This window comes from Bos indicus, chromosome X (genome assembly GCF_029378745.1).
Source record: "Bos indicus isolate NIAB-ARS_2022 breed Sahiwal x Tharparkar chromosome X, NIAB-ARS_B.indTharparkar_mat_pri_1.0, whole genome shotgun sequence".
Classification (NCBI taxonomy): Eukaryota; Metazoa; Chordata; class Mammalia; order Artiodactyla; family Bovidae; genus Bos; species Bos indicus.
In genome coordinates, this window is record NC_091789.1 from 22380538 (window position 1) to 22392027 (window position 11490).

At 40.1% G+C, this 11490-nt stretch overlaps 1 protein-coding gene across 1 annotated transcript; it reads left to right on the plus strand.

Moving 5' to 3' along the window:
* The first annotated feature begins 401 nt into the window (after positions 1-401).
* On the plus strand, positions 402-748 carry LOC139181725 (probable protein BRICK1). The gene has a single exon (XM_070785404.1). It carries the CDS (start codon positions 408-410, stop codon positions 633-635), a length of 228 nt encoding a protein of 75 aa, XP_070641505.1. The 5' UTR covers positions 402-407; the 3' UTR covers positions 636-748.
* Positions 749-11490: the final 10742 nt, after the last annotated feature.

Here is an 11490-nt window from a genome sequence, read left to right on the forward strand (position 1 = left end):
AAATAAGTTCAAGCAGCATCAAGCATTGTGACTTACACTGCCCCTGTACACACACATACCTCACATGTACCACTCCTTCTTTGTCCTTTCACATTATCTGGAGAAGAGTTAAACTAAGGGCGATCACGTGGAGGTGATATTGTGCTTATCTTCCTTGTTCACTTAATGTGCTTATTATTCTTGTTCACTTCTGGTTTACCTTGTTCCTTTTAAGTATTTATATATGTGGGAAGTAAATAGTAGTAACAACATAGAACTCAATTATAGCTTAAAATAACTGAATCTCTATTACTGTGACCCTCAAACAGTTGCAGAAAATGGGTGGGTCTGGTTTTGTTCAACTTGAATCTCCTCCTGAATATCCAAGTGTTGATGATGTTAAAATAAAGGAGATAGGGGCAGCAGCCATGGCGGGACAAGAGGATCCGGTGCAGCGGGAGATTCACCAGGACTGGGCGAACCGGGAGTACATTGAGGTCATCACCAGCAGCATCAAGAAAATCGCAGACTTTCTCAACTCATTCGATATGTCTTGTCGCTCAAGACTCGCAACACTAAATGAGAAATTGACAGCTCTTGAGCGGAGAATAGAGTACATAGAAGCCAGGGTGACAAAAGGTGAAACCCTCACCTAGGACTGTGCCATGCTGCTGCTGGGAAGTTTGCTCTTACAGCAGCCAGCCTCTCGTGGGAAAGGCCCCAGCAGCCTTCAGCTCCTTCCTCTCTCCTTAAAGAACAACAGGGCTTATTCTTGTTTTTCTTTTTTTCAAAAGTGTGGCCTTTGGGCTCTGCCATGCACACCCAGAAGTGTGATGTGGCGTGTGGGGAGGAGTCCGGGGCCCTCTCGGAAACATTGTTAGGCATTTTACCTCTGCAGTAACATTCTGTAGAACTACATGTCAACACATTTGAGGCACTGAGAGCCAAAAACCTGGGACTCTGTCAAGGTCCTCCCCACCTCTCTCTCTCTCTCTCTCAGTCTTTCCTTATAGCTCTCATTGCCTGTGCATTGATTCTATAAACAGTCCTTGTCTTATTCCCACCTTTGGCTGGGGGTAGGAAGCAGTCCTGGCTCAGATGCCCTGGTGAGGTGGCTGCCAGAGAATGTTGTTGCTAACCCACCAGTTTCTTGTCCTTTTGGGGAGGTCAAGGCCAGGCCCCCACTTGGCTTGAAAAGGGACATTTTCAGAGTTTTCTGTCTGTCATTTGGGGTGTCTTTACCTCTCATATTTCCCTAATAAACTCCTCAACTTTAAAAAAAAAAAAAAAAATAAAGGAGATAGTTTATAGTAGTTAATTTGAATTTCCTCATCTCTTTAGCAACCCATGTGAAGCAAGAAGTGGTGTCCAAGGACAATGTCATGTTTTTGTTCCCTCTTTCTCTACAAGTCACCTCCAAGTTAGGGTTGGCAAAAACTGCCTTTAGTGGCTTCCCACAGTCTAGTGCCCCAAATGTATGTGTTCCTTTGTGCCCTTCTGTTAAATCCCTAGTCAAATATTTAATGTATTTTGTAGAAATACTATAGAATATTAGCAATCAATCCTTTTCACTTTACAAGTAAGGAAACCAAAGCTTAGGGAGGTAAAGTAACATGCTTGACATAACCCAACTAGTTGGTTACACCCAACACAAATACAATTATGCCATAATCCAGGACCTGGAAAGCCTGTTATGCATCACTTTTTGAAAATACAGTTATATTCCTCCACTAAAACCATTTTTAATGGTAGTATTGATGAAATGAGAATTTTGTTAAGATGAAGGATGGAAGCAAACCCATGAAATATAGAGTTGATAGCTTTCTTCATTGTGTGTGTGTGTGTGTGTGTGTGTGTGTGTGTGAGTGAGATAGGCCTGTATGGAATGACACAGTAAGTATCGTAAAGACAAAGGATACTTAGGTTATAACTTCAGCACTGTGTGAAAATAAAAATAATCATGCTTCCAACAATCATAATTTCCTTATTTACCTTTGTCCTTTTCTGTTATTGTAAAATTTGCATATAGTAAATGCACATATTTTAAGTGTACCATTGGATTAAATTTGATAGTTATAAATACCTGTGTAATTATTACATAGTGAAGAACATAGACTATACCCATCACCTCAGAAAGTACCCTTGTTCCCCTTTCCAGTTAATTCCTATGCTGTGCTTAGTCGTTCAGTGGTGTCTGGCTCTTTGCAACCCCATGGACTGTAACCCGCCAGGCTCCTCTGTCCATGGGGATTCTCCAGGCAAGAATACTGGAGTGGAAGATACCCCTCCTCCAGGGGATCTTCCCAGCCCAGGGATCAAACTCAGGTCTCCTGCATTGCAGGGGGATTCTTTACTGTCTGAGCCACCAATACAACCATGTTTAGATTTTTTTTTTTAAGGGTTAATTTTATTTTATTTTTAAACTTTACATAATTGTATTAGTTTTTTTAGATTTTTATTACCATGGATTTATTTTTCCTCCTTTTGTACATAATATAGATGAAATCATAAATGGTTTGCTTTTTTATTTTTCTGGCTTCTTTAACTCAATGCTTAGTGAAAATCAACTAAATTTTTGCATATAACTGTTCATTTTTTAAAATTCCTATCTAGCATTCCACTGTATGACTCCCACATTATCAACATCCCCCACCAGAGTGGTACATTTGTTACAACTGATGAACCTGCTTTGACACATCATTATCATCCAGAGTCTAAAGCTTACATTTACTTTCACTCTTGATGTTGTACATTATATGAGTTTGGACAAATTTATAATGACATATATCCACAATTTTGGGCTTCCCAGGTGGCACCAGTCGTAAAGAAACCACCTGCCAGTACAGGTAGACATAAGAGATGTGAGTTCAATCCCTGGGTCTGGAAGACCCACTGGAGGAGGACATGGCAACCCATTCCAGTATTCTTGCCTGGGAAACCCCGTGGACAGAGGAGCCTAGTGAGCTACAGCCCATGGAGTTGCAAAGAGTCACACATGACTGAAGCTACTTAGCACACACACACACACACACACACACACACCATTTTAACATTATACAGAGTAGTTTCACTGCCTTAAAAATCCTTAATGCTCTGCCTATTCATCCTCCTTCCCCCCTCTAAGCCTTGGTAACTGCTGTGTCAGTTTTGCCTTTTCCAGAATGTCATATAGTTGGAGTCAAACAGTAGGTACCTTTCCAGTTTGGCTTCTTTCACTTACTAATATGCATCTTCCCTCGTAGCTTAGTTGGTAAAGATTCTGCTTGCAATACAGGAGACCTGGGTTCAATGCCTGGGTTGGGAAGGTTCTCTGGAGAAGGAAATGACAAATCATTCCAGTATTCTTTCTTGGAGAATCCCATGGACAGAGGAGCCTAGCAGGCTACAGTCCCTGGGGTCACAAGAAACAGATACGACTTAGCAAATATACCACCTCAAGGTTCCTTGATGTCTTTTTGTGACATAATAGTTCATTTATTTTTTAGCACTAAGTAATATTCTATTGTCCAGACATACCATAGTTTATTTATCCATTGTTTATTTTTTAACTGTTTCTTTAAAGAGCAGAATATTTAATTTTTAATGCATCACATTATTTTTTCCGTGTATAGTTAGTGCTTTTTGTGTCTGGTTTAATAAACCTTCACTTACACCAAAGGTTGCAAATATATTCCCTTAAGTGTTCTTCTAGAAAATGTATACATTTTACATTTGGATCTATGATCACTGTCACTAGAACTGGTGAGAATCAATATGCTTGCCTTGGTCTTAGAAGAAAAGAATTCTATATTTCACTAGTGTGAAATTATACATTTCACTAGTGTGGTGTTATCTATTACTGTTTAACAATCTAACACAAAACTTAGTGGCTAAAAACCATACTGATTTATTGTTACTCACAAATCTGTGTATCAGCTAGGGGCTTCCTTTGCTAGTTTTTCCTGGGATAACTCACGTGGATGCTTTCACCATAACATACAGTTCAGGATTTGGCTCAGCTGGGGTGCTAGAGCAGCCAGGCCTTTCTTCATTAAACCTCAGGGCCTTTCTCTGCACATTTTCTCCCATCTTTCAGTAAGTCGGCAAGACTTTCTTACAGGTCTATAAGAGCATTTCAAGCAAGCCAAAACAGAAGCTGTAAGGCCTCTTAAAGTCTAGCCCAGAAGACATACAGGAACACTTATAATACCAAATGTATTGTTCAACAGAAGCCACAGTGCCAGCTTAAATTTAAGGAGAGAAAATAGGCCACACCCCTTTTCGGAGGAGTAATATGTATTTAAATAAATGTGAGAATTGTAGGTGGCCAACTTTGCAGAAAAATCTACCACATTACCTGTAGATTTTTAGATAGATGTCATTTCTATTACAGGGAAATTCCCTTGGATTCCTAGTTGGCTGAGAATTTTTTATGATGAGAGAGGGTTGAGTTTAACCAAATGATTTTGTTATATCTGTTGAAATGATCATATAGCTTCCCTCGTTTATTCTCTTAATGTTCTGATTTATATTTATTGATTTTCAATGCTAAAGCAGCTTTAATAGCTGCTATTTATTAGGGACCTACTAGGTGTCAAGAATTTTATATGGATTATTAACTCCTATTTATCCTGAAAAGTAGGCATTATCTTCCCCATCATATAGGTAAAAAAATTGAGTTTCAGTGTTGAAGTTACTTGCCCAGAGTTACTGAGCCAGTGAGTGGAAAATCCAGGACTCAAGTATAGGTAAGTTCAGTTCAGTTCAGTTCAGTCGCTCAGTCGTGTCTGACTCTTTGCGACCCCATAAATCGCAGCACGCCAGGCCTCCCTGTCCATCACCAACTCCTGAAGTTCACTCAGACTCATGTCTATCGAGTCAGTGATGCCATCCAGCCATCTCATCCTCTGTCATCCCCTTCTCCTCCTGCCTCCAATCCCTCCCAGCATCAGAGTCTTTTCCAATGAGTCAACTTCACATGAGGTGGCCAAAGTACTGGAGTTTCAGCTTTAGCATCATTCCTTCCAAAGAAATCTCAGGGCTGATCTCCTTCAGAATGGACTGGTTGGATCTCCTTGCAAGTATAGGTCAGCTGACTCTAAAATCAATATCTTTCTTCTATATTCTGGTAGCAGAGTACTTAAAAAGAAGGTGGAAAATTTCTGGAGGCCAATTCCTCTAGTTTCAATACATATTTATATGTATGTCTAATCTTTGAACTTCTTTTTTTTCTCTTTCATGTTTTAAATTATGAAAGCATAATAACATTTACGGGATACTTTATAGTTCTTCTATATATTATAATTATTTTTCAAGTACATAAATTAATATTTTTAGTTGGAGTTTCAATATCAAGCTCTCAAAATTAATAGGATGAATATACAGAGAAGTGGAAGGATATAGTGGACCTGAAAAGCACTATGAACCAATTCAACATAATTAAGATTTGTATAATTTTCACACAACAGTAAAATACAAATTCTATTCAAGTTCCCATAGACTATAAGCTAGGAGACACTGGAATATATCCAAGGACATAAAATAAGGTGGACAAATTTCATGGTCCAAAGGTATTGAAAGTTTTTCTTTATATATGGATCTAGTGTTGTCCACTTCAGCATTTGACAGTGCAGATTTTTTTTAAACACTGAAACTCAAAATATTAAGTAAAACTGGAAATGACTAAAGCTGGAAGATTTTAACTTTCCTTTCAGACTCTAGTCAAATTAAGTCGAGAAATATGTGAACAAACATTACATGACAGAACATTCGACCCCAAATTCTATTGCTGCTGAATCCCAAATGTTATTAGACGGGATGAGAACACCCAAAATAGTATATTATGTTTCCATCAAACACAGCAAATGATCTTAGCTATGATGAAACTGCCAAATTATAGTGGACCTGTGACTCAAAAATTGCAGCTCTTCCTATACTACTGTTCTACTTAAAAATACACTCTTGGGACTTCCCCAGTGGTCCAGTGTTTAAGAATCTGCCTTCCAATCCCGGGGGTGCTGGCTTGATCTCTGGTAGGGGAACTAAGGTCCCACATGGCACATGGTGCTACCGGCATACACACATATATATCTTGAAAATTCTCCTTTGTCATACAGCACCAGGGAAATAACATTCTGTCTTTAGTCATACTGAGTGAATTTAGTCATATTGAGCCATATTGAGAAGTTATCTGTAGTCCATCAGAATTTCCCCACTGCACGAGACATATTTTTATAAGCCACAGTACAAAAGAAGTCCTTTCTGGTGTAATAGTTTAAAGTTCTGTCTCTATGTTAGTCAGTGTCTGTAAATAACAAACTCATGAATATAAGACATCATAATGAATCATATTTAGAAACAATGCTCAGATACCTAAAACATATGTTCATGTCTTTTACTGTGCAATAGCTATTTCTCCATTAAAATATTTCTATATATTACATCTCTGTAATGTTCTGAATTTACATTCTAAAGAAAACGGTTGGGCCAATATTAAGAAGTGGCCTTATTTAACTCAGATGTCACCAGTGGTATAATGTGAAGAATGATATTTTCTTCTGTCCAGAATTATTTCTGCCACATATCCCTCACTACTTATTATTTGCCCATTTGGATTGGCAATCTCTTTTAAAATGTAAACAACCTAAGGGTCAACAGATTAATCCAATGATAAACTGAAGTAGCAATTTCTAAGATATCTATAGTGCTCTGTATTTTGTTAAGAATAACTATACTTTAGAAATTACAGTTAGGGAATTATTTCCACCTCCTTTAACTTATTTGATTTTCATCAGAACCATATGATTTAGTTGGTTATAGAAGATCCCATGGAAGGAAGAGCCTGGTAGTCTGCAGTCCATGGGGTTGCTAAGAGTCAGACACGACTGAGCGACTTCACTTTCACTTTTCACTTTCATGCATTGGAGAAGGAAATGGCAACCCACTCCAGTGTTCTTGCCTGGAGAATCCCAGGGACAGGGGAGCCTGGTGGGCTGCCGTCTATGGGGTCGCACAGAGTTGGACACAACTGAAGTGACTTAGCAGCAGCAGCACCAGTAGCAGTAGTAGTAATAGTAGCAGCAATAATAATGATATTAATGATGAAACCCTTATATACCACATACTATGAGCCAGTGTTTTAAGTACTTTATGTATATTAATTCATTTGATTATCCCATCAGCCTTACACAGTAGCTTCTATTTATATTACCATTTTTAAAGATGATAAAGCCAGGTCATGGAAAAGGTAAGCACCTTGCCCAAGGGCACTGGACTGGTGACCAGTGGGGGGGAAAAAAAAAGCTGCTCAGTGGTGTCCAACTCTTTGCAACCCCACGGACTGTAGCCCTCCAGGCTCCTCTGTCCATGGAATTCTCCAGGCCAGAAATCTGGAGTGGGTAGCCATTCCCTTCTCCACAGGATCTTCCTAACTGAGGGGTCAAACCCAGGTCTCTTGCATTGGCAGGTGGATTCTTTACCGTCTGAGCCACCAAGGAAGCAGTGAACCAGGATTCAAATCCTGGCAGTCTGTTTCTAAGGGCCTAAGCTCTTAACCACTTACGGAAAATAATTTATTTTTTTATTTACTAAGCGGTTATTTACTGAGTACATACTGTATACCAGATGCTCTTCAAGGCCTTGGAGATACAGCAGTGAGCAAACAGATTTTGTATCTCCTCACAAAGAGCTTTCATTCCCGAAGCAAGAGACACAAAAAAATAGAAATTTCACTTCATTACAAGTTATACAAGAACAGCAGAGGGAAATCCCTGGCAGTCCAATGGCTAAGACTCCCAAGTTCTCACTGCCAAGGGCCCTGGTTCAATTTCTGGTCAAGGAACTGAGATCCCACAAGCCACACAGTGCAGCCACATAAAATATAATAGACAAGGTTATGTGAAAGACAGTGGTGGAGACTTAGCTGCTTTTGAGAAGAAAACACTGGGGCTGAGAATCAGTTCAGTTCAGTTCAGTTGCTCAGTTGTGTCTGACTCTTTGCGACCCCGTGAACCGCAGCACGCCAGGCCTCCCTGTCCATCACCAACTCCCAGAGTTCACCCAAACTCATGTGCATCAAGTCAGTGTTGCCATCCAGCCATCTCATCCTCTGTTGTCCCCTTCTCCTCCTGCCCCCAATGCCTCCCAGCATCAGGGTCTTTTCCAATGAGTCAACTCTTCGCATCAGGTGGCCAAAGTATTGGAGTTTCAGCTTCAACATCAGTCCTTCCAATGAACACCCAGGACTGATCTCCTTTAGAATGGACTGGTTGGATCTCCTTGCAGTCCAGGGGACGCTCAAGAGTCTTCTCCAACACCACAGTTGAAAAGCATCAATTCTTCGGTGCTCAGCTTTCTTCACAGTCCAACTCTCACATCCATACATGACCACTGGAAAAACCATAGCCTTGACTAGACAGACCTTTGTTGGCAAAGTAATATCTCTGCTTTTTAATATGCTATCTAGGTTGGTCATAATTTCCTTCCAAGGAGTAAGCGTCTTTTAATTTCATGGCTGCAATCACCATCTGCAGTGATTTTGGACCCCCAAAAATAAAGTCTGACACTTTCCACTGTTTCCTCATCTATTTGCCATGAAGTGATGGGACCAGATGCCATGATCTTCGTTTTCTGAATGTTGAGCTTTAAGCCAATGTTTTCACTCTCCTCTTTCACTTTCATCAAGAGTCTTTTTAGTTCCTCTTCACTTTCTGCCATAAGGGTGCTGTCATCTGCATATCTGAGGTTATTCGTATTTCTCCCGGCAATCTTGATTCCAGCTTGTGCTTCTTCCAGCCCAGCGTTTCTCATGATGTACTCTGCATATAAGTTAAATGAGCAGGGTGACAATATACAGCCTTGACGTACTCCTTTTCCTCTTTGGAACCAGTCTGTTGTTCCATGTCCAGTTCTAAATGTTGCTTCTTGACCTGCATATAGTTTTCTCAAGAGGCAGGTCAGGTGGTCTGGTAGTCCCATCTCTTTCAGAATAAACAAGAGGAAAACAGCTGCCCTGTGTAAGATTTCATGACAGAGTTTATTCAGGAAGTAAGAATAGCAATAGCTCTAAGGGGAGAATGACTTTGAAAAGAGAGGAAGTGAATGTGAATTTGAGTTAGAATTGGAGAATGGGGAGAGCAAGTATCAGAATAGGAGATGCCAAAGGGGCTTGTTTACATGGATGGACTATGGATTTTGCTCTGAGTGAAATGGGAAGTCATGGAAGGTTTTTAGCAGAGAAGCATCAATATATTAAAAAGCAGAGACATTACTTTGCCGACAAAGGTCTGTCTAGTCAAAGCTATGGTTTTTTTCAGTAGTCATGTATGGATGTGTGAGTTGTTCTATAAAGAAAGCTGAGCACCGAAGAATTGATGTTTTTGAACTGTGGTGTTGGGTAAGACTCTTGAGAGTCCCTTGGACAGCAAGGAGATCCAACCAGTCCATCTTAAAGGAAATCAGTCCTGAATATTCATTGGAAGAACTGATGCTGAAGCTGAAACTCCAATACTTTGGCAACCCAATGTGAAGAACTGACTGATTAGAAAAGACCAAGATGCTAGAAAAGATTGAAGGTGGGAGAAGGGGACAGAGGATGAGATGGTTGGATGGCATTACCGACTTGATGGACATGAGTTTGAGCAAGCTCCGGGAGTTGGTGATGGACAGGGAAGCCTGGCGTGCCGCAGTCCATGGGGTCGCAAAGAGTCGGACGTGACTGAGCGCCTGAACTGAACAGATCAAGATCTGATTTAAACTTAAAAAGGCGATAGCTGGCTGCGTTGTAGAGAAAGAATTGCATAGAATTAAAACCAGAGACCAAAAGATCAGTTAGAATATTTCAGTGGCTCACAGGAGAGATGAGGGTGGGGTGCAGAGTGGTGGCAAGAGAGATGGTGAGAGGTAAATGGATTGGAGAGCATGTTGTGAGCTCACAGACAGTGAGGAGAAAACCTCTATGAAAATTTAAATTGTCCTGACTCTAAATTTATGCACATATTATCTGCCCCTAAAAAGCAAATTTCAATTCTAGCAGCAGGAAGCAAAGATGTTCTTTGTGGGAACCGGGGAAGATGAGGGAAATGTGAAGGGTGAATGAGGTGGGCTGCCACAGTTAGGGGCTTTAGGCAGTCAAAGGTCTCTAGATTTGGGAGAGCAAATATTTCAGACTATATCATAGTAGAAGATCCCATTTAGCCTGCTCATTATAGAATGAGGCCAGATAGACTTTTTCCTCTCAAGGGACATACACCCCTCAAATTGATAAGCTTCATAGAATTCAATCAGCTGAATTAAAATTTTCATTTGCTTCTTTATTAGAGAGTGATTTAGCAGAGTTCTGCCATTTTCCTTTCAAATAAGGCTGTGTATAAGCAAAGTGTATGTCTCCTGAGTGTCCCAGCCAGTCTAGTGCTCTGTGAAAGCCTGATAAATGTTCCATCACTCTAATGGCATAAGACTTCTTCCTGGATGTCCTTAGGCTTTTCTCTGGGGTGTAAAGACTACATTATTCTGGGAAGTAGTAACTGTAATGGTTTGGTCAATTAGTATAAGTATTAGCTGTGACTAGGTCCAAATGATGAAATTGTAGTTTTAAGCATTTTGGATGTAAAGCACAATATATCTAAAACCTTTTTCATAGATTAAATCAGGTTACAGCCAATATTTTATCAAACTTCATTTAACAAAGCGTGCCAAGACTTGGAGGATCACTCTCTGTCAACCTCGTTTCTCCTTTGCGTCCCTTCTCTTATCAAAACTTGTTCTAAAGAATTATAGATTTGAGAGTCATTTGCATAAATATAAATGCCTAGTAAGACTTCAGGTATTTGCTCCTTCAGGGACGTTCTCATTTTCACAGGAAAACAAGAAATCTTGAGCAAAAAGAGTGAATTTGGCCACCAATGAAATGAGTGGAGCAAATAAATTAAATGCCTACTGTATTCACTAGGGTATTCCAGAGAACCAGTAAGATGTTTGCATGTGTGTATATACACACAGAAAGAGATTGATTTTAAAGGATTGCTTGCATGTTTATGCAGGCTTGCAAGTCTAAATCTGCAGTGTGGACCAGCAGTCTTGAGACCTAGGAGAGCTGATGTTGCAGTTCCAGTCCAAAGGCACTCTGTGGGAATATTTCCTCCTGCTCAAGAAGGCTGGTCTTTTTGTACTACTTACACCTTGAAATGACTGGATGAGGCCCACCAACATTACGGAGGGCAATTGGCTTGACCCAATATTCATTGATTTAAATGTTAATCTCATCCAAAATCATCCTCCAAGTTGACACATAAATTTAACCATCACATTGACCTTTAATAAGAACTGTTAAATATATGGGTCTACAGATAGTCCCTGGTTTACAATGGTTCAACATTATGATGGTGCGAAAGTAAAACACATTTAGTAGAAATTGTACTTTGAATTTTGATCTTTTCCCAGGCTAGCACTGTGTGGTCCCATACTCTTTCATGATGCTGGGCAGAGGCCCCCACTGCAGCTCCTGGTCAGGCACGTGATCTCAACTCATATACT

Excerpts from the sequence above, each read along its gene's own strand:
- LOC139181725 (XM_070785404.1), top strand. The coding sequence starts at position 408 with ATGGCGGGACAAGAGGATCCGGTGCAGCGGGAGATTCACCAGGACTGG.